The 24,020-nt window shown below is 44.8% G+C and overlaps 1 protein-coding gene across 1 annotated transcript in view; it reads left to right on the plus strand.

Moving 5' to 3' along the window:
- Nucleotides 1-24,020, plus strand: part of LOC109411415 (limbic system-associated membrane protein) — a 127,657-nt gene that overhangs the window by 20,835 nt on the left and 82,802 nt on the right. Inside the window, exons 2-4 of the mRNA XM_062858260.1 lie at nucleotides 6,491-6,634; nucleotides 6,873-7,249; nucleotides 20,026-20,176. Of these exons, the coding sequence (XP_062714244.1) occupies nucleotides 6,491-6,634; nucleotides 6,873-7,249; nucleotides 20,026-20,176 (672 nt within the window). The remainder of the gene's footprint in view (nucleotides 1-6,490; nucleotides 6,635-6,872; nucleotides 7,250-20,025; nucleotides 20,177-24,020) is intronic.

The following is a 24,020-nucleotide window of genomic DNA, read 5'->3' on the forward strand; positions in this document are numbered from 1 at the left end:
GAATCCCGTCAGGATTCTGCAAAGAATCCCGTCAGGATTCTGCAAAGAATCCCGTCAGGATTCTGCAAAGAATCCCGTCAGGATTCTGCAAAGAATCCCGTCAGGATTCTGCAAAGAATCCCGTCAGGATTCTGCAAAGAATCCCGTCAGGATTCTGCAAAGAATCCCGTCAGGATTCTGCAAAGAATCCCGTCAGGATTCTACAAAGAATCCCTTCAGGATTCTGCAAAGAATCCCGTCAGGATTCTGCAAAGAATCCCGTCAGGATTCTGCAAAGAATCCCGTCAGGATTCTGCAAAGAATCCCGTCAGGATTCTGCAAAGAATCCCGTCAGGATTCTGCAAAGAATCCCGTCAGGATTCTGCAAAGAATCCCGTCAGGATTCTGCAAAGAATCCCGTCAGGATTCTGCAAAGAATCCCGTCAGGATTCTGCAAAGAATCCCGTCAGGATTCTGCAAAGAATCCCGTCAGGATTCTGCAAAGAATCCCGTCAGGATTCTGCAAAGAATCCCGTCAGGATTCTGCAAAGAATCCCGTCAGGATTCTGCAAAGAATCCCGTCAGGATTCTGCAAAGAATCCCTTCAGGATTCTACAAAGAATCCCGTCAGGATTCTGCAAAGAATCACGTCAGGATTCTGCAAAGAATCCCGTCAGGATTCTGCAAAGAATCCCGTCAGGATTCTGCAAAGAATCCCGTCAGGATTCTGCAAAGAATCCCGTCAGGATTCTGCAAAGAATCCCGTCAGGATTCTGCAAAGAATCCCGTCAGGATTCTGCAAAGAATCCCGTCAGGATTCTGCAAAGAATCCCATCAGGATTCTGCAAAGAATCCCGTCAGGATTCTGCAAAGAATCCCGTCAGGATTCTGCAAAGAATCCCGTCAGGATTCTGCAAAGAATCCCGTCAGGATTCTGCAAAGAATCCCGTCAGGATTCTGCTAAGAATCCCGTCAGGATTCTGCTAAGAATCCCGTCAGGATTCTGCAAAGAATCCCGTCAGGATTCTGCAAAGAATCCCGTCAGGATTCTGCTAAGAATCCCGTCAGGATTCTGCAAAGAATCCCGTCAGGATTCTGCAAAGAATCCCGTCAGGATTCTGCAAAGAATCCCGTCAGGATTCTGCAAAGAATCCCGTCAGGATTCTGCAAAGAATCCCGTCAGGATTCTGCAAAGAATCCCTTCAGGATTCTACAAAGAATCCCGTCAGGATTCTGCAAAGAATCACGTCAGGATTCTGCAAAGAATCCCGTCAGGATTCTGCTAAGAATCCCGTCAGGATTCTGCAAAGAATCCCGTCAGGATTCTGCAAAGAATCCCGTCAGGATTCTGCAAAGAATCCCGTCAGGATTCTGCAAAGAATCCCGTCAGGATTCTGCAAAGAATCCCGTCAGGATTCTGCAAAGAATCCCGTCAGGATTCTGCAAAGAATCCCGTCAGGATTCTGCAAAGAATCCCGTCAGGATTCTGCTAAGAATCCCGTCAGGATTCTGCTAAGAATCCCGTCAGGATTCTGCTAAGAATCCCGTCAGGATTCTGCTAAGAATCCCGTCAGGATTCTGCTAAGAATCCCGTCAGGATTCTGCAAAGAATCCCGTCAGGATTCTGCAAAGAATCCCGTCAGGATTCTGCAAAGAATCCCGTCAGGATTCTGCAAAGAATCCCGTCAGGATTCTGCAAAGAATCCCGTCAGGATTCTGCAAAGAATCCCGTCAGGATTCTGCAAAGAATCCCGTCAGGATTCTGCAAAGAATCCCTTCAGGATTCTACAAAGAATCCCGTCAGGATTCTGCAAAGAATCACGTCAGGATTCTGCAAAGAATCCCGTCAGGATTCTGCAAAGAATCCCGTCAGGATTCTGCAAAGAATCCCGTCAGGATTCTGCAAAGAATCCCGTCAGGATTCTGCAAAGAATCCCGTCAGGATTCTGCAAAGAATCCCGTCAGGATTCTGCAAAGAATCTCGTCAGGATTCTGCAAAGAATCCCGTCAGGATTCTGCAAAGAATCCCGTCAGGATTCTGCAAAGAATCCCGTCAGGATTCTGCAAAGAATCCCGTCAGGATTCTGCAAAGAATCCCGTCAGGATTCTGCAAAGAATCCCGTCTGGATTCTGCAAAGAATCCCGTCTGGATTCTGCAAAGAATCCCGTCTGGATTCTGCAAAGAATCCCGTCTGAATTCTGCAAAGAATCCCGTCTGGATTCTGCAAAGAATCCCGTCTGGATTCTGCAAAGAATCCCGTCTGGATTCTGCAAAGAATCCCGTCTGGATTCTGCAAAGAATCCCGTCTGGATTCTGCAAAGAATCCCGTCTGGATTCTGCAAAGAATCCCGTCTGGATTCTGCAAAGAATCCCGTCTGGATTCTGCTAAGAATCCCGTCAGGATTCTGCAAAGAATCCCGTCAGGATTTTGCAAAGAATCCCATCTGGATTCTGCAAAGAATCCCATCTGGATTCTGCAAAGAATCCCGTCTGGATTCTGCAAAGAATCCCGTCAGGATTCTGCAAAGAATCCCGTCAGGATCCTGCAAAGAATCCCGTCAGGATTCTGCAAAGAATCCCGTCAGGATTCTGCAAAGAATCCCGTCAGGATTCCGCAAAGAATCCCGACAGGATTCTGCAAAGAATCCCGTCAGGATTCTGCAAAGAATCCCGTCAGGATTCTGCAAAGAATCCCGTCAGGATTCTGCAAAGAATCCCGTCAGGATTCTGCAAAGAATCCCGTCAGGATTCTGCAAAGAATCCCGTCAGGATTCTGCAAAGAATGCCGTCAGGATTCTGCAAAGAATCCCGTCAGGATTCTGCAAAGAATCCCGTCAGGATTCTGCAAAGAATCCCGTCAGGATTCTGCAAAGAATCCCGTCAGGATTCTGCAAAGAATCCCGTCAGGATTCTGCAAAGAATCCCGTCAGGATTCTGCAAAGAATCCCGTCAGGATTCTGCAAAGAATCCCGTCAGGATTCTGCAAAGAATCCCGTCAGGATTCTGCAAAGAATCCCGTCAGGATTCTGCAAAGAATCCCGTCAGGATTCTGCAAAGAATCCCGTCAGGATTCTGCAAAGAATCCCGTCAGGATTCTGCAAAGAATCCCGTCAGGATTCTGCAAAGAATCCCGTCAGGATTCTGCAAAGAATCCCGTCAGGATTCTGCAAAGAATCCCGTCAGGATTCTGCAAAGAATCCCGTCAGGATTCTGCAAAGAATCCCGTCAGGATTCTGCAAAGAATCCCGTCAGGATTCTGCAAAGAATCCCGTCAGGATTCTGCAAAGAATCCCGTCAGGATTCTGCAAAGAATCCCGTCAGGATTCTGCAAAGAATCCCGTCAGGATTCTGCAAAGAATCCCGTCAGGATTCTGCAAAGAATCCCGTCTGGATTCTGCAAAGAATCCCGTCTGGATTCTGCAAAGAATCCCGTCTGGATTCTGCAAAGAATCCCGTCTGGATTCTGCAAAGAATCCCGTCTGGATTCTGCAAAGAATCCCGTCTGGATTCTGCAAAGAATCCCGTCTGGATTCTGCAAAGAATCCCGTCTGGATTCTGCAAAGAATCCCGTCTGGATTCTGCAAAGAATCCCGTCTGGATTCTGCAAAGAATCCCGTCTGGATTCTGCAAAGAATCCCGTCTGGATTCTGCAAAGAATCCCGTCTGGATTCTGCAAAGAATCCCGTCTGGATTCTGCTAAGAATCCCGTCAGGATTCTGCAAAGAATCCCGTCAGGATTTTGCAAAGAATCCCATCTGGATTCTGCAAAGAATCCCATCTGGATTCTGCAAAGAATCCCGTCTGGATTCTGCAAAGAATCCCGTCAGGATTCTGCAAAGAATCCCGTCAGGATCCTGCAAAGAATCCCGTCAGGATTCTGCAAAGAATCCCGTCAGGATTCTGCAAAGAATCCCGTCAGGATTCCGCAAAGAATCCCGTCAGGATTCTGCAAAGAATCCCGTCAGGATTCTGCAAAGAATCCCGTCAGGATTCTGCAAAGAATCCCGTCAGGATTCTGCAACGAATCCCGTCAGGATTCTGCAAAGAATCCCGTCAGGATTCTGCAAAGAATCCCGTCAGGATTCTGCAAAGAATCCCGTCAGGATTCTGCAAAGAATCCCGTCAGGATTCTGCAAAGAATCCCGTCAGGATTCTGCAAAGAATCCCGTCAGGATTCTGCAAAGAATCCCGTCAGGATTCTGCAAAGAATCCCGTCAGGATTCTGCAAAGAATCCCGTCAGGATTCTGCAAAGAATCCCGTCAGGATTCTGCAAAGAATCCCGTCAGGATTCTGCAAAGAATCCCGTCAGGATTCTGCAAAGAATCCCGTCAGGATTCTGCAAAGAATCCCGTCAGGATTCTGCAAAGAATCCCGTCAGGATTCTGCAAAGAATCCCGTCAGGATTCTGCAAAGAATCCTGTCAGGATTCTGTAAAGAACCCTGTCAGGATTCTGCAAAGAATCCCGTCAGGATTCTGCAAAGAATCCCGTCAGGATTCTGCAAAGAATCCCGTCAGGATTCTGCAAAGAATCCCGTCAGGATTCTGCTAAGAATCCCGTCAGGATTCTGCAAAGAATCCCGTCAGGATTCTGCAAAGAATCCCGTCAGGATTCTGCAAAGAACTCCTACCGGATTCTGCAAAGGATCCCTGCCATAAGTTTTCTCTGACTGTTTACAAAACTACTCAAAGTTCTTTTTAAGCTCAACCAAAATTTCGATATTCTTGAAAATGCACAGCAAGAAAAGGTGTTTAAAGAAGACTTTTCTCATTCAATCAATCCTCGCAATGAAACCTTCTCCGTTCCCAAACTTTGTTCCCAAACGGAAATTACCCAAGTCACGTTTTCCACAATCCACACACTCAACACAGCTCAACTCAGTCGGAAACTTTAAGATCACCCTTCCCTGGAAAACAACCCAGCGCTTAAAACTTTTTTTTCCTCATCATCTCACCCCGATGACGACGACGACGACGACGACAAGTACGGTAACGGCGGCGAACAATGGATAGGGGTGATGATGAGGGTCCGTCCGTTCCCAGTCGGTGTCCTTCGATACTTCTATTGTACCACTATGGCAAGTTCTTTTCTCCAAAACGACTTTTGCTCTTAAAGTTCTGGCTTATCCCGCCAGTTTCTGGGGATTGCCGACGGCGGCATAGAACGTTTCCCATAGTCATTATCGTCCGGTTCTCTGCAACTACTACCCTGCCCCAATCCGGACGGAGACTAGCCACGGAACGAACCACCACCGCACCGGAGAATGTAGCCGGAGCGGACGACAACTAGTGGCGGAATTGTTACCAGTTTCGGGACGAGTAATATCGCCCGGTTGTTGATATAGACTTCTTTTCTCTATCCATTTTCGAGCGATGACCGGCGGCAGTGATGGCGAAAGCAGTTGCTATTATGAAGGTCAGAACGTGATTCCATTGCACAAATATTTCAGATAGTTTTCGACGGGAAACTGCTAGTGATTCCCAGCGGTTTACGGAGGTTTAAAGCAATGAAAGATGTCTGAGAGTCTCCGATTCACTGATTTATTAATTCTTTGATTATCTGATTCTCTGATTCTCTGAATCTCTGAATCTCTGAATCTCTGAGTCTCTGATTCTCTGATTCTCTGATTCTCTGATTCTCTGATTCTCTGATTCTCTGATTCTCTGATTCTCTGATTCTCTGATTCTCTGATTCTCTGATTCTCTGATTCTCTGATTCTCTGATTCTCTGATTCTCTGATTCTCTGATTCTCTGGTTCTCTGATTCTCTGATTCTCTGATTCTCTGATTCTCTGATTCTCTGATTCTCTGATTCTCTGATTCTCTGATTCTCTGATTCTCTGATTCTCTGATTCTCTGATTCTCTGATTCTCTGATTCTCTGATTCTCTGATTCTCTGATTCTCTGATTCTCTGATTCTCTGATTCTCTGATTCTCTGATTCTCTGATTCTCTGATTCTCTGATTCTCTGATTCTCAGATTCCCTGATTATCTGATTCTCTGATTCTCTGATTCTCTGATTCTCTGATTCTCTGATTCTCTGATTCTCTGATTCTCGGAATCTCGGATTCTCTGATTCTCTGGTTCTCTGATGCTCTGATTCTCTGATTCTCTGATTCTCTGATTCTCTGATTCTCTGATTCTCTGATTTCCTTAATTCCTGATTCTCTGATTCTCTGATTCTCTGATTCTCTGATTCTCTGATTCTCTGATTCTCTGATTCTCAGATTCCCTGATTCTCTGATTCTCTGATTCTCTGATTCTTGGTTTTTCTGATTATCTGCTTCTTTGATGCTCTTATTCTATAATACTCTGATTTTCTTTTTTTTACATATAATGCAATTTTCATTCTCTATCGATTTATGCTTGAAATTTACTGTGAAGAATTTTTACTAAATAATCAATCATGTGCTCGACAGCCATCCAACAAATTGGATCCAAAATTTTCACTCACTTCAGCATTATTGTCCATCACTAAATAACGCCTCCCATCGTTTCTCCATCTCGATAGGTACCGCACCATTGCCTTCGCACTATCAGGATAGCAATTACTTGGAGGAAGACAAATACACGCCCGGATTCGTGACGTTGGGACAAAAGTACAGCATAGCCGTCGGCTCGACGGTGGTGTTGCCGTGCAAAATTAATGAGACAGGTAAGAGAAATTATTCTTTGCTACAAACACAGGCCCCGGCCGGACAGTCTAGAGACTAGAGAGCACCATTCGGGCGTTGGCAATGATGGCAGCGATAATTCCCCGACAACCATCCTGGGGGGCTTTAGAAGAGTACCCGCCTACATGGTGACTCGTCGTAGACGACGGCAATCTTCCTGTGCCTTATAAATCACTCCACTTTACTACAAACCATCCCCTCTGTACATCCCCCTCGCAGAAAACTCCGGCCAGTATGTGCTCGCGTGGAAACGGGGCACGGCCGTGCTGACGGCGGCATCTGTCAAAGTCACCGTCAACCCCCGGATACGGCTGATGCCGGTGCAGGGTCAGGCCGACCAACCGTCGGGCAGCCTCTCGTCCGGCTACAATCTGGAGATCCGGGACGTGAAAACGACCGACAACGGAAGCTACATCTGCCAGATTGGCTCGATGGAACCGAAGGAAATTGTCCACCAGTTGGAGGTGCTGGTCCCACCCACAATCATTGGTGTCTCACCGGAGAGCCGAAAGCTGGACATCCACAAGGGAAACCCGGTCCAGCTGGCGTGCAATGCTACCGGAAATCCACAGCCGAAAATCATCTGGTCCAGACGGGTGAGTTAGGGGGAATGTGAGAATGAGTGTGAATGAGCGGTTGCGAAAATGAAGATGAGTTGGTTTGGTTTGATGCCATGGCACAGATGGCCGTTGTTATTCAAGTCTATGTGATGCCGAAGAGTCTTATAAAGTTCTTTGTATTTGTTTACTTTCATATCTAATGTTGAATAAGTTTTTGTGTTGCTATTTCAAAATATCATTTTTTTCTTTTCTCTTTATTTTCATTTCTGTTTTTTTTTTTTTTTTTGTTAATTCAGGACAGTTTTCTCCACTTTTGTGTTTATTTTAATTTTTCATTCCTTGCGTATTGTCTCATAGTAACAGGTTTTCATTAGAAATTGCAATTTTCACATTATACATACTACATTATTGACTGATTACACGATATGTCAGAATTACCCATCACTTAAAGTATGTAGGGTAAACAGGTATAATATGCCCCCCCCTAAGCAGAAATGGCAATATATCTGAAACTGGCGCCTTATTCCAGCTATTGTTCACTGCAAATCGTTGTTACTAAAGTTAGTGAAGAGTTGCATGCGAACTTTGCCTTTGGAGAGGTGGCTATAGAAGCTTTGAAACGTTTTTCGAAAACGTTCCAAAATTTGCCTTTTCAAAACAAACGGGGCAATACGCCCCATCAAAAGAAAAACGTCCAGCCCCGTGATAAAACTGTCCCAGGGGATAGTTCCACCACATGCTTATCCTAGGAGGGTCTTTCAACAAGTGTTTAACTGCATAAAAGTTGCAAAGTAACACAAGTGAACAGATCTAGCTTCGTTTACAATGAAGTCAGCTCACAAGAGGTAAAATATTACACCAAAAGCCTCGATTTCAGACTTTTTGATATTTTTATTGCTTTTCTGTACCAATCCACTAACGGACCAGCTTGATGGCAATAATTATTCAATATTTGAGATTTCTAATCGATCACGTATGCCAAAAGCGCTTGAATCGCTAGAAAATGAAGAGGGGCGTTTTGCCCCGGTGGGGCGCATTATACCCTTTTACCCTAAAAGAATTACCGTTATTAAATCGCACGACCTTTTGATTCATCCATCCGTCAGACACCTACAACGACCAACATTGTGTGGGCTATCTATTTAATATGCCACAAACCAATTATTTTCCCTTGGTATGCGCAATCCACCCACACAGACAAACGCGCTCATCACGACTGGGTTGCAACACGATTCCAATTATTCTACCTCAAATTTGCGCTTCTTCGGCAAACTCAATGCAATGCTTTCTCGCAACGTACGCAGAAAGTTAGTGACCGCAGTATACTGTAATGATGGCGGTTGGTTCAGCGAACGTTGTTCATCTCACTGCTGTTGCTTCTGCTTAACGCGCTACGCCACCACAGCATAGAGGAGCGGTTCAATCTTAATCAGCTGAATCGATGGATTTCCGGCCACGTTGTGGCAAGGACGAAAACCGCCATATGAAGCCTACGTAATGTTCATTTCATTTGAGGGTAACCTACCTTGTTCTGGGCATACCAGGATAGAGCGAAATGGCTAATGAAGGGTAAAATTTACCATGAAAATAGAATGTTTGGATGGCAAAATTTGCTATTAGTTTGTTTAAAGCAAAAGCTAAAATAACAAAAATAATAGGGGTGCTCACGAAACAGATTAAATTGCTGCGTAAGCCATGATTTTCGGCTTATTTGAAATGTTTCACGATTTTGCGAACGAAATAATCAAAGATTGCCTTGGTGATCGCGACGTTTAATCAGTTTAATCAGTTTACGCTGTTTAGTGAATCCCCCTAATATCTAAATTTAAATGGCACAATAACTACAGAATAATTGATTTTGCCATTGTAATAATAAAATAATAGCAAAAAAAATGTCAAAATCATGGTCAAAATAGTAACATATTTTAATGTGATGGTTAATTATGTTATTATTTTGATAATATGGCTGACAGTATAATAAAATTTGTTATTATTATGTTATTCTAGTATTCAATAATAACTCGCCAATTACAAGTTTTACAATGATATCATGTGTTGTTACTTATGTGTCATCCTGCGATATTCATAAAAAAAAAACTAAAGCATTGCAAATTTCGATATGATGACAAAATTTGTTTTTCTTTAGTTATTGGTTTGTTATTCAGCTCTACCCGGGTAGTGACTATAACCTATTTTACTCTTTGACATTAACGAAAGTTGCTGTCCTTACATTAAATAGCATTTCAGAGAAGAAATGTTAGTTAGGTCATCACTAAAGACCGAGGAACTTTGTACATTTCTAAGACAAAAGATGAAAAATCTTAGTAAGGACTGTTCAATTTATAAAACGGACAACTTTACAAGGCTATAAAAAGAAGACGCGTAGTTCAAATTTAACCACCCTTGCTTCGTTGTTCAGTACATCATCTGTCATTATAGTGATCATTTTTGAATCGAATAAAAATAGTTTTATTTTATAGAAAATCGGCCAGGTGTTAAATAAAGTGAATTTTTCGATTGCTGAAAATTGAAAATATATATAAAATTACTGTTCACTTATGGTATATCGTTTTTAATACCAGAAAAGTATGTGCCATGCTGCAGCAGCATGAATAATAAACATTCTGGCAAAATTTAAACTCAATCGGAAAATTAAGTGTTGAGATATTGAAGTCTCAAGTAAGATTCGATTTTTTCAATAAAATTCAATTGTAAAGCAAAAAGGACATGAAAATATTAAAAAATCAATTTTTTATGCATCCAGTCGAAAGAGGGAATAATGGTTTCAAATGCAGAAAACCGCTTTTAAATAGCATTGCTGGTTTGAATACTGTGCGTCATTGCAGGTACAGTAATCAAAACAGCTTCGTTCTTTGAAGGTTCTTCCAAATAACAATGCAACCTTATGCAAAATTTAGCATAACAATGCTGTTGGAAATGAAAAGTTTACATCTAATTATTATTAAATAAGGCGTACAACAGAATAGGACCAACTTTGTTGAAAATAAATAATAATAAGATTCGCTAGAGTCAAAAACTGCATTAATGGAGCAAAAAGTATGCAGTTTTTTACTATGACCATCTTTATGGATTAAATTTTTGATGAAAAATGCAATTTAAAGTAAATTTTTCTTTTGTATCATTCAGAGAGCAATATTCTACTACTCTGGACAAATTTTTAATCGAATCCGTGATGTTATTGCAGCACAGGACATAAATGAACATTTTTTCATAATTTCTATGAAAATAAGGCAACTCACTATATCAAGCCGGAGACTGCTTGGTGCATTATTACTGACCAACTATTAAGCTTTACCTTTAGTAGAATAGTATAAGATTCCAATACATTGAAAACTTCATGAAAATGTGCATATTAAGTATGTGGAAAATTATGTCGAATTTTGAGAAATGGGTTTTTATTGATGTTGTACGAAAACCGCTTCAGTTACACAACAAAGAACATTTTGCTTAATGTTATATTTTTCCTACATTTGAGAATAGCTATAGAAAGTTATGCAAAAAACTGATAATGATTTTATTGAAAAATAAAAAAGATATCGCACAAGCAAGTTGTCCGTTTTATAAATTGAACAGTCCTTATGAAAGGTTAAACAAAGAATTCGTTATCATAACGTATATCACAACTCTTTATTAGTAATTAGCAATTGAACGATATACCCTCATCATCCATCACTTGACAGCTACCGACTGACGGTGACCGAAGACCTGCCAAAAAGGATTCGAAAAAACCCAAATTCATCTATCGAAAAGTTCTTAGTTTTCCTAAACCTACTTACTTAGTGAACTACAAGTTCGCCGAATGCAGCATCTTTCTCTACTGGATTGGGTCTTGGACCAATCACTTCCAATCCCCTTGGATGTTGAGTGCTCTTAAACCCTGCCAGGCAGGCTTCTCTGTTGAATATTATCTTCCCATGTCGATCTTCCCGCATCCTTGCGAAGTAACCTGAAGCTCAGTTAGACTCAGCATTGTTTTAATAGCTTCTTGAAGCATGATATCCTTGGCATAGCTCGTGATTCAAGTGACGTCACCAGACGCCGGTTTTCTCTTTACCGAATTGTTCGCAGCACATTACGGTCAAAGATACCATAAAAGCCCTCCGATCGATTTCCTTCAACATCCAAGTCTTGTCTTGTGCCCGCAAAGAGCAACCTGAAGGATTCTGCCTTCTCGTAGTGTTAGTGTCTACAACAATGGAATTTTGTCTTCGTCCGCAAGCTGCGGGATTTCAGCTGGTAACGGAGGCCATAGGCCTTGACGGAGCCGCAGTGCTGCCGCCTGGCGGGAGTCGTATGGCAAAAGTGAGAAAAAACGAGACAAAACACGTTTGTTTATACTTCTTCACGCACACGATGACAGATGCAAATGGGATATCCCATTGGAGTGAGTGCATTTTTGCTGCCGTCAGCTCAATGATGCTTTTTCACCTTGCAGGCAGGGCGCAAAGTTTTCATAGTCATTGACTGAAAACAGCACGAATTTGAATGATTATGCACTGAATATTCAAAACAATCAAATTCATTTTCGCTCTCCCTCTTCACACAGTCAGTCAATTCGTAGTCATTGAATATGAAGCCGATCGAGAAACATCTTCACAATTACCTACGTTTATGGCTACGATTCCTTCCAAAAACACTCCACAACAATCAAATGGGAAAAGATCTGTGTAAAGCACCGTTAAATGTAATCGAAACGTTAATATTTTATCAGCAATTTAACACTTTGTAAGATGTTTACAAATATTCATTGACTTTCATTCAGTTGACAAACGAGTATCGAGCAGCTGAATATGAATATGCAGGCAAGTGAATGAAAATTGCCGCACGGTGAACTTCAACTCGTCTGCTCGAAAATTTTGCGCCCTGCTTGCAGGTTACAACATTATCTCACGTCACTAGAGTTTCAATGTACACAAATTCTTCAACTGTTTCAACTTTTTCAACACCCATCACCAATTCGCTACAAACATCACTATTGAGTCTCACTGTCTACCAGCGATCATGGACTTCATGTTTCTGTTGTTTATTGTGAGACCATTTTTTGCTGCTCCCCTTTGCTTCTTCCACGACTCTATACAAGTTCTGATAATCAATCGATATCATCCGCAAAACCTAGGAGCATGACCGACTGAAAGATCCGTTGGTTCCTTTGAGATAAATACTGATCAACAAGTTTGACAGCGCATAGCCCTGCTTCAATTCGTCTAAGGTTACAAAGGAAAATAATGAAATCTCAACCACAGTCTGTACATTTGATTTCGATGGATCAGCCTAAATAGTTTCGTCGGAAAACCGTGTTCTACCGTTATTTGCAATAACTCATATCTTTTCGCTGAACCGTACGCCGCAATGAAATCAATAAGCAGATAATGGGCCTGCAATTCATCTAAGATTTGTCGCAGATCAAGCATTTGATTTGTCGTATATCGGCCCTGACGAAAACTAGCTTGGTATTCGCGGCGAAAGACTCCTCAAATGGTCCAATACACGACATACGCCAAGTTTAGAAGCGTCATGTCTCGGTAATTGGCTCACTTCAGTGTCTTTTTATAAAGAAAACATATGAGGTCTTCCAGCCAGCTAAATGGTAGTTCTTCTTCTTCCCATAGTTTCAACAGACTATGGTGAAGTGTTTCGTGCAACCTCTCACTACCGTATTTGAATAATTGCCTTCCGCTGTTCTCCAGCTCCTTGATAGCCTTTTTTATTTCATCTAGCGTCAGGGTCTCCACAGCTTATCCATCGTCTATACATTACCTTACTAGTCAGACTAAGGTCTGAGTGTCTTCTGCTGTACACAGGAATCGTCTCCATTCTACTCGGTCCATGGCTGTTTGTCTCCAGTTCCGCACTCTGCGTAGGGTCCGCAGATCGTCCTCCACTTGGTCGATCCACCTAGCTCGCTGCGCTCCACGTCTTCTTGTACCGGTCGGATGACTCTCGAGAACCATTTTAGTCGGGTTGCTATCCGACATCCTGATGACATGACCCGCCCACCGTAGCCTCCCGATTTTCGCGGTATGGACGATGGTTGGTTCTCTCAGCAGCTGATGCAGCTCGTTGTTCATTCGCCTTCACCAAGTCCCGTCTTCCATCTGCACTCCGCCGTAGATGGTACGCAACACCTTCCGTTCGCGGGCGCGTTGGTCCTCTGCACGTAGGGTCCATGCTTCGTGACCATACAGGACTACTGGTCTAATTAGCGTTTTGTAGATAGTTAACTTCGTGCGATGGCTAACTTTGTTCGATCGCAGAGTTCTGTGGAGTCCAGAGTAAGCTCGATTTTCTGCCACAATGCTGCATTTCTCTGCTGGTGTCGTTGTCGGCGGTCACCAGTGAGCCCAAGTACACGAACACTTCAACCGCCTCGATTTCATCACCGTCGATTGAAAATCGGGGTGGCGGGTGCGATGATTCCTCCCTGCAGCCCTTTGCCACCATGCACTTTGCCTTCGACACATTACCCAAGCAACCAAAAGTTCGGATTGCACTTGAAGAACAAACTCAGAAGTTCAAGTTTGGTTCAATTCCGGTTTCGTTGAACTTAATTCTCCAAAAAGTTACTCTTGTATTGTTTATGAACTTTGAAGTACATGTACAAGCTTTTGACTTCTCTTCAAAACGACATTAAAGTCGAAAAAAGGTTCAAAAAGAACTTATGTTGAACTTTAAATCAGAGTTCAATCAAACATTAACCGAACTCATGTTGAACTTATCCGTGCCTTTATAGTTCATTTGGACATATTTCAACAACTTGAAATCATCCGTTCCGAACTTGTTTCGAACTTGTTTTGAACTTACTACTCGAAGTTCGGATAAATATTAACCGTACCAAAAGTGAACTTCACTTGAACTTTGGCGCCAGCGGGGCCGTGGAGAAGTTCTCATTCAATTAAATCACTCGGAAATCGAGCCCAGCAGCCACAGCTTGTGTTTATTTCACAAGTTCACTTTGTTCCACTATAATATTTCAACGTACTTACTTGTAATCAACGCAAAGGATCCGTATTGTGTGGCTCAAAGGCTGCCCCCGCAGCGGAAAACTGTTCCCCCCAGGATTCCGCCTGGGGTTTTTCGGCTGCGCACAAAAATTTTCCAGCTTTGCTGGATGTTTTCACACCCGTCTCACTTGTCGCTGCAGCGCGACGGTAATCGACGCAATCGTAGTCACTGGAAACCAAGTTGAAAACTTATAATCTTTTCTTAAAGTCTATACACTGGCCCTAATTTATTGCTCTGCACTGCGAACCACAACAAATTGAAAATGTCAAACTTTGTAAGTTCACTAGAAGTTCCACGTGAACTTCTTTCGAACTTTCGACTTCAAACAGTATCCCAAGTTCAGAGAAAGTTCACACGCGAACCTGATTGAGCTCCTCCTCTTCTTGGCGTAACGTCCTCACTGGGACAAAGCCTGCTTCTCAGCTTAGTGTTCTATGAGCACTTCCACAGTTATTAACTGAGAGCTTCCTCTGCCAATGACCATTTTGCATGTGTATATCGTGTGGCAGGCACAAACATACTCTATGCCCAAGGAAGTCAAGGAAATTTCCTTTACGAAAAGATCCTGGACCGACCGGGAATTGCACCCATCACCCTCAGCATGGTCATGCTGAATACCCGTGATTGAGCTCTACTAAATGATATCAACACATTGAGTAAAATCCCACAGTGCCTAACAACACATACATGGAGTATTGGTTAGGCACCGACTTTCAACGAGGAGAACCCGAGTTCAAATCTCAGAAAGTAAAAAACATTAAAAATTATTTCAAGGTATTAGTCAATTGGGATTCCACATGAACTAATGTTTCCTAATAATAAATTACTTTTGAGGACTAAACACATTTTTTTTTCATTTTTTCGAAGCTTATTTTTAAGCTGAATAGCGTTCCTTTCAGCGACACAAGTGTACTTTTTGTGAACTCAAGTTCGGTTAATTACTTAAAAAGTGAGCTGAATAGAATGCTATTCATCTTCCTTCGAATAGCTGATTAAGCCCAAACATGCTATTTTATCCGAACTTTTGGTTGCTTGGGTAATGACTAATCCGATTCACCTGGCTTCACACTTTAGTCGGATGTACGTTTCCGCCATCGTCTCAAATTTACGAGCTATAATATCAATATCATCAGCGAAACCAAGCAGCTGAACGGAACTCGTGATAGTTCCTGCAACTCAACTTGTCGCTTTTTTGTAGATGGGACACACGATACTTTCCATCCATTCCTCCGCTAATACTTCCTCCTCCCTAATCTTGGTAATGACCCAGTGTAGTGCTCTCACCAGTGCTTCTCCACCGTATTTTAGAAGCTCGCTTGGTAGTTGATCTGCTCCAGCGGCTTTGTTGTTTTTTCAACCGGCTCACCTCCTCCTCAATCTCTTGAAGGTTAGGTGCTGGAAATCTTTCGTCCTGTGCACATACTCCTAAATCTGTTACTTCGCCACCTTCGGTACTTGCAACGTCGCCATTGAGGTGCTCATCGTAATGTTGCCGCCACCTGTCGACCACCTCACGCTCGCTCGTGAGAATATTCCCGTAATTATCTCGGCACATGTCGGCTTGTGGCACAAAGCCTCTGCACTCGCGTTCAGCTTCTCGTAGCACTTTCGTGTGTCCTTAGCGCGGTGCAGTTCTTCCATCGCTTCGCGATCTCGTTCTTCCTGCTGGCGCTTCTTCATCCGGAAGATTGAGTTCTGCCTGTTCCGTGCCTGTCTGTAACGTGCCTCATTCGCTCTCGTACGGTGTTACAGCATTCTCTTTATTCAACTGTTCAGTGTTCACATTCGCCGTCGTACCAATCGTTTCTGTGATTCGGAGACGCGAAGCCTAGTGTTGTAGCCGAGGTACACGCTAAAAAATCCGTTCCGATTATCGTGAACAAAAAATCATGGTAAGTGGAACAGCCGGTAACCTCAATTTCGTGAAGTATTTCTTATTTACATGATTTGTCGCATCGCACTTTCCTGAATCTATTCCTATATCCAGGAACAAAATACCTTTTAACAACTCCGTTACGCATTACAATATGAGAACAGAAACCACGGCTCCGTGATTTGAAAACTCATTGCACGTGATATTGTGCCCGATAATGGGAACTTTGTTCGTGGCAATACATCGCTGTCACTTTTTGTAACGCATAAATTCAGGAAAAAGTTAAAAAAAAGTTGACTGACGGTAAACTGGAGGAGGTAAGTAATTTTATCTTATTATTCGTAATTGTATTACACATTTTAAAAGATTACTGAACACATTGCTTATGTGCAAATCTTTTATTTCAGGCTCAAAAATGTTCTCGAAGGAAGAAATCTTGGCCTGAAGCAACAGCAAGCACCACGGAACCACTTCCAGGTTACTCCGGCGGCACAATCACAGCAGCGAATGAGCTTCCGGAGACACCAATCATCGTGCAGCATCAGCCAGTACCGGGAAAAAGCGCAGTCAGAGAAACCAACAACGGAGTGGACAACCAAATTTGAAATTTCACAAATCACAGTATCTTGGACTTGGGTACACACCTTTCTTACACAGATTTACTCTTATTTACTTCTATTAACTCCAACAAAGACCAGTTTTATGACGGTGAGCGGCGACTAGTGCACTGACGGCATATTGATTTAAGAAGTAAATGTTATTCCCGAATCCGTGATACAAAATTGAAACATAATTATCAGAATTATATCGCACTTTAATGAAAAACATTTCTCTTGGATTTTTAATCATCGAAATCATTGAAATTGGTCTTGAAATTGGTTGATTTCTGCTTCCGTGATGGCTGTTTCGATACAGTATTTGTTTTCATAATGTTTTCTGCTACTACTGGTATTTTTTGCTGATCTCCCTACCGTAAACAGAATCACGGCTTTCGGAACTCAGTTCTAGTTTCCGTGATGTTTCCACTGAAACGTCAAACCTTCCATTGCAGACCATGAACTGTGTTCCTGGTGCCGTGATATGAATCACGGCTGTAAGATCAAAAATCACGGTTTTAAGATTGTTGTTCCGCTGTTGCTGTCAGACACTGCGTTACGGAGGCGTTACGTGCATGTAGCAGAACAATGTTCTTGATGCCGTGATTTTTATTCATGGTGTATATTTGTGAAAAGAGTTCGCGGTTGTTCCAATATGCGTGACTCGATGTGGACAATTTTCGGAACGGTTTTTTCAGCGTGTACTACCAATGGTGGATCGGGTGTCCCTCCAGCTATCTTCAAGTGTAGCTGCGTCAAGCTGCTCTTCCGTTGGTAGGGCCACTGCTAACTGCTGCGCGTAGTCTTGAGCCACTTCTTCGTTACGCAGCTGCTCGATGTTGAGCCGCGGTGTTCGACTTCGACGCGTGGTGATAACTGTCGAAAGTTTTGAGCGCATGTATACAGCGACTAATAAGTGATCCGAATCTATATTCGCACTGCTATGTGCGGACATTGGTTATATCCGAGAAGAATTTACCGTCGATTAGAACGTGGTCGATATGGTTTTCTGTTTGATGGTCGGGTGATCTCCAGGTGGTTTTGTGGATATCTTTGCGGGGGAAGAAGATGCTTCGGACTACCATACCACGGGAGGCTGCAAAGTTTATGCATCGCTGGCCGTTATCATTCGATATGGCGTGCAGGCTGTTTCGCCCGATTACTGGTCTGTACATTTCCTCCCTTCCTACCTGCGCGTTCATGTCGCCGACAACGATTTTCACGTCACGCGGCGAGCAACCATCGTATATTTGCTCTAACTGCGCGTAGAACGCTTCCATATCGTCATCAGGTCTCCCTTCGTGTGGGCAGTGGACGTTGATGATGCTGTAGTTGAAGAAACGGCCCTTAACTCTCAACATGAACATCCTTGCGTTGATCGGCTGCCACCCGATCACACGTTGTCGCATCTTGCCCAACACTATAAATCCTGTTCCCAGTTCATTGGTGGTGCCACTGCTTTGGTAGAAGGTAGCCGCTCGATGCCCGCTTTTCCATACTTTCTGTCTAGTCTAACAAAGTTCCTGCAACGCCACGATGTCGAAGTTGCGGGGATGTAGTTCGTCGTAGATTATCCTGTCACATCCTGCGAAACCTAGTGACTTGCAATTCCATGTTCCAAGTTTCCAATCGTAGTCCTTATTTCGTCGCGTGGGTCTTTGCCGATTGTATCGAGTCGTATTTTCTCCTATGTTATTCACAATGGGGATTTTTACGGGTGGCTTATTGGGCCTACGCCAACACTCTTGTCTCGCCGGAGGGCCATCGTGCCAGTTCTGTTTAACGTCCCAACCAACACTGGGACGGCCACGCTGATGGGGCTACCACCTTGGATCTAGCTGGGCGTGGTGCAGCGTTTCTTACTCAGCCGCTGGATGCCAGAACAGACGCTGTTTGAGCCGCACCTCCTTGGTGAACAGACGCTCGGGTCGTACCTCGTCAATCTAGATGAAGTCAGAAGGACAACAGTGCCCAGGCTTTACTCAGATAAGCACTCAACTCTTAGCGCTTGACCCGTGGAAGCATGAGGTAGGAACTTGTGAGGATCAGAGCTATGTTGGACGCTCTCCTTATCGACTCACCGTTTTGCAGCCCACTTATCATATACTTTAGATTATTAAAAAAAATTGGAATGAGCTCACCTCGAAAATGCCTCTTTGTGTCCATCAGAGAACAAAAGGGAGCTTTTAGAACTTCTGGCACTGACTGGTATCGTGCATCCAAATCATGTGAAAACGTCTCTGACGAATATGTATTTGCAGAACAACAAACAGACCAACCACATCAACTTCAGGCCTACCACCCTACTACGCATACTAGTTCCACAATGAGATTAGATTAGGAACACCGCCGCCAGACGATCGGCAACCATAATACCCCAAAATGAAAACCACAATCGAATCTATTTGCTCGGGTGGAAAATTCGTTATCCCAGCATGAACCCGCAACCCCCACCTTCACCCCAGTCGCCACTGTCACCCAGAGTGAACGAACGACGTCCCCACGTCCATGACGTTGGTCATCGTCTGGTCACCTAATCCAGCTTTTCCTATCACACCTATTTCCGAGAATCCCATAAACCACAAAAATATACTGCTGCCTTCACCGGAGGCGACATTCGACCATTCGTCGTCGTCGTCATCATTGCATTGTCGTTGTCCTATTGGTGGTGGTCTACAAATCGGTGGTCAGTCACCAGATAGACACAGATCCATCGACACATTTGATTGCATTTCGCAAAGGCTTTTTGTTGGGGGTGCATAGTGGGACAATTTGTTCGGAGTGATGGTAATAAAACATTTAAATTAGATAAACTAAGTGAAGTATTTCTGGGAAAATTTTCAATTGTTAGAACAGCACCAGCTAAACTTAAGATTTTATCACGTTATAACTACTTCGGTTATATCTTCATTTTTTTTTTCAAAAAACATAATTCAAAGATCAAAAAATATTAAAAAATGTTATTTTATTTTGGTGGGATTCCTGCTAGATTTAGTATTTTTAGAAATTTAAGTTGAACATAGATGTTTCACTAGTTTCTATGACTTTCCTTCTTTTTTTTTTTTGGTATGTACGAACATACATTGAAACATAATATATTCCATAATTTTATTTTATATTATTTTTTTGAGAAGTATCATCTGTGCGTTGTGTACCCAACTGTGCGCTATTGTGCCAATCCTGTGTGTGTACGAATGCGGTCAAGTTCAAATAGCCTCACATGTAGTGAATGCGTGTGCATTCTTCGACTGACTAACATACTGAATCCGTTTCTGTTTTCTCTGTTTCCGCTCTGCCATGCGCCCACCAACAACCCATAGAACAACCTCCTGCCGACCGGTGAACCGAACAAAACCGGCAACGCGTTCCTGGTGCCGCATGCCAACCGTCACAGCAGTGGACATTACAAATGCACCGCCGATAACCGGGTCGGCCAACCAGACAGCCGGGAAATCGTGGTCAACGTGCTCTGTAAGTATATATTTCCGTGTACCGTTCCGGGTGGGATACAAGCAAACGCTGGCGCTGCTGGTTATGGTTCTGGTCTGGCCGGTGTGGTGCTGAGGGTCAACTGCACAACATTCACAACAGTCCACAATAACACGACGACGACGCGATGAATGAATGGGGTTGGATCGGATTGAGGCGACTTCCACGTAACACGGACTAGACGGAACTTAGCATATTGTTGGACTACGGGCAACCACCCTATGGGTCCATGATTGAGTTTATTTAGAAGGGACTGTGATGGTGAGCTTTGTGGGGATAACTGTAAATTTAATCAAAACAAGAATGTGCACTGTTCAGTCTATTCCAGATAAAGTTTTCCGTAATGTATTGCTGTGTCTGTTAGAATGATTGGAACAATTTGTCATTTGTTCTGAACGAACTACTAGTGTTTGGATAGATATTTATTACATTTAACACAGACAAAATTGTGAAAAGAATCCCGACAGGATTCTGCAAAGAATCCCGACAGGATTCTGCAAAGAATCCCGACAGGATTCTGCAAAGAATCCCGACAGGATTCTGCAAAGAATCCCGACAGGATTCTGCAAAGAATCCCGACAGGATTCTGCAAAGAATCCCGACAGGATTCTGCAAAGCATCCCGACAGGATTCTGCAAAGAATCCCGACAGGATTCTGCAAAGAATCCCGACAGGATTCCGCAAAGAATCCCGACAGGATTCTGCAAAGAATCCCGTCAGGATTCTGCAAAGAATCCCATCAGGATTCTGCAAAGAATCCCGTCAGGATTCTGCAAAGAATCCCGTCAGGATTCTGCAAAGAATCCCGTCAGGATCCTGCAAAGAATCCCGTCATGATTCTGCAAAGAATCCCGACAGGATTCTGTATCAAATCCCGACAGGATTCTGCAACGATTCCTGACAGGATTCTGCAACGATTCCTGACAGGATTCTGCAACGAATCCCGACAGGATTCTGCAACAAATTCCGACAGGATTCTGCAACGAATCCCGACAGGATTCTGCAACGATTCCTGACAGGATTCTGCCAAGAATCCCGACATGATTCTGCCGAGAATCCCGGCAGGATTCTGCCGAGAATCCCGACAGGATTCTGCCGAGAATCCTGACAGGATTCTGCCGAGAATCCCGACAGGATTCTGCCGAGAATCACGACAGGATTCTGCCGAGAATCCCGACAGGATTCTGCCGAGAATCCCGACAGGATTCTGCCGAGAATCCCGAAAGGATTCTGCCGAGAATCCCGACAGGATTCTGCCGAGAATCCCGACAGGATTCTGCCGAGAATCCCGACAGGATTCTGCCGAGAATCCCGACAGGATTCTGCCGAGAATCCCGACAGGATTCTGCCGAGAATCCCGACAGGATTCTGCCGAGAATCCCGACAGGATTCTGCCGAGAATCCCGACAGGATTCTGCCGAGAATCCCGACAGGATTCTGCCGAGAATCCCGACAGGATTCTGCCGAGAATCCCGACAGGATTCTGCCGAGAATCCCGACAGGATTCTGCCGAGAATCCCGACAGGATTCTGCCGAGAATCCCGACAGGGTTCTGCCGAGAATCCTGACAGGATTCTGCCGAGAATCCCGACAGGATTCTGCCGAGAATCCCGACAGGATTCTGCCGAGAATCCCGACAGGATTCTGCCGAGAATCCCGACAGGATTCTACCGAGAATCCCGACAGGATTCTGCCGAGAATCCCGACAGGATTCTGCCGAGAATCCCGACAGGATTCTGCCGAGAATCCCGACAGGATTCTGCCGAGAATCCCGACAGGATTCTGCCGAGAATCCCGACAGGATTCTGCCGAGAATCCCGACAGGATTCTGCCGAGAATCCCGACAGGATTCTGCCGAGAATCCCGACAGGATTCTGCCGAGAATCCCGACAGGATTCTGCCGAGAATCCCGACAGGATTCTGCCGAGAATCCCGACAGGATTCTGCCGAGAATCCCGACAGGATTCTGCCGAGAATCCCGACAGGATTCTGCCGAGAATCCCGACAGGATTCTGGCGAGAATCCCGACAGGATTCTGCCGAGAATCCCGACAGGATTCTGCCGAGAATCCCGACAGGATTCTGCCGAGAATCCCGACAGGATTCTGCCGAGAATCCCGACAGGATTCTGCCGAGAATCCCGACAGGATTCTGCCGAGAATCCCGACAGGATTCTGCCGAGAATCCCGACAGGATTCTACCGAGAATCCCGACAGGATTCTGCCGAGAATCCCGACAGGATTCTGCCGAGAATCCCGACAGGATTCTGCCGAGAATCCCGACAGGATTCTGCCGAGAATCCCGAAAGGATTCTGCCGAGAATCCCGAAAGGATTCTGCCGAGAATCCCGACAGGATTCTGCCGAGAATCCCGACAGGATTCTGCCGAGAATCCCGACAGGATTCTGCCGAGAATCCCGACAGGATTCTGCCGAGAATCCCGACAGGATTCTGCCGAGAATCCCGACAGGATTCTGCCGAGAATCCCGACAGGATTCTGCCGAGAATCCCGACAGGATTCTGCCGAGAATCCCGACAGGATTCTGCCGAGAATCCCGACAGGATTCTGCCGAGAATCCCGACAGGATTCTGCCGAGAATCCCGACAGGATTCTGCCGAGAATCCCGACAGGATTCTGCCGAGAATCCCGACAGGATTCTGCCGAGAATCCCGACAGGATTCTGCCGAGAATCCCGACAGGATTCTGCCGAGAATCCCGACAGGATTCTGCCGAGAATCCCGACAGGATTCTGCCGAGAATCCCGACAGGATTCTGCCGAGAATCCCGACAGGATTCTGCCGAGAATCCCGACAGGATTCTGCCGAGAATCCCGACAGGATTCTGCCGAGAATCCCGACAGGATTCTGCCGAGAATCCCGACAGGATTCTGCCGAGAATCCCGACAGGATTCTGCCGAGAATCCCGACAGGATTCTGCCGAGAATCCCGACAGGATTCTGCCGAGAATCCCGACAGGATTCTGCCGAGAATCCCGACAGGATTCTGCCGAGAATCCCGACAGGATTCTGCCGAGAATCCCGACAGGATTCTGCCGAGAATCCCGACAGGATTCTGCCGAGAATCCCGACAGGATTCTGCCGAGAATCCCGACAGGATTCTGCCGAGAATCCCGACAGGATTCTGCCGAGAATCCCGACAGGATTCTGCCGAGAATCCCGACAGGATTCTGCCGAGAATCCCGACAGGATTCTGCCGAGAATCCCGACAGGATTCTGCCGAGAATCCCGACAGGATTCTGCCGAGAATCCCGACAGGATTCTGCCAAGAATCCCGACAGGATTCTGCCGAAAATCCCGACAGGATTCTGCCGAGAATCCCGACAGGATTCTGCCGAGAATCCCGACAGGATTCTGCCGAGAATCCCGACAGGATTCTGCCGAGAATCCCGACAGGATTCTGCCGAGAATCCCGACAGGATTCTACCGAGAATCCCGACAGGATTCTGCCGAGAATCCCGACAGGATTCTGCCGAGAATCCCGACAGGATTCTGCCGAGAATCCCGACAGGATTCTGCCGAGAATCCCGACAGGATTCTGCCGAGAATCCCGACAGGATTCTGCCGAGAATCCCGACAGGATTCTGCCGAGAATCCCGACAGGATTCTGCCGAGAATCCCGACAGGATTCTGCCGAGAATCCCGACAGGATTCTGCCGAGAATCCCGACAGGATTCTGCCGAGAATCCCGACAGGATTCTGCCAAGAATCCCGACAGGATTCTGCCGAGAATCCCGACAGGATTCTGCCGAGAATCCCGACAGGATTCTGCCGAGAATCCCGACAGGATTCTGCCGAGAATCCCGACAGG

This window comes from Aedes albopictus, chromosome 3 (genome assembly GCF_035046485.1).
Source record: "Aedes albopictus strain Foshan chromosome 3, AalbF5, whole genome shotgun sequence".
Taxonomy (NCBI): Eukaryota; Metazoa; Arthropoda; class Insecta; order Diptera; family Culicidae; genus Aedes; species Aedes albopictus.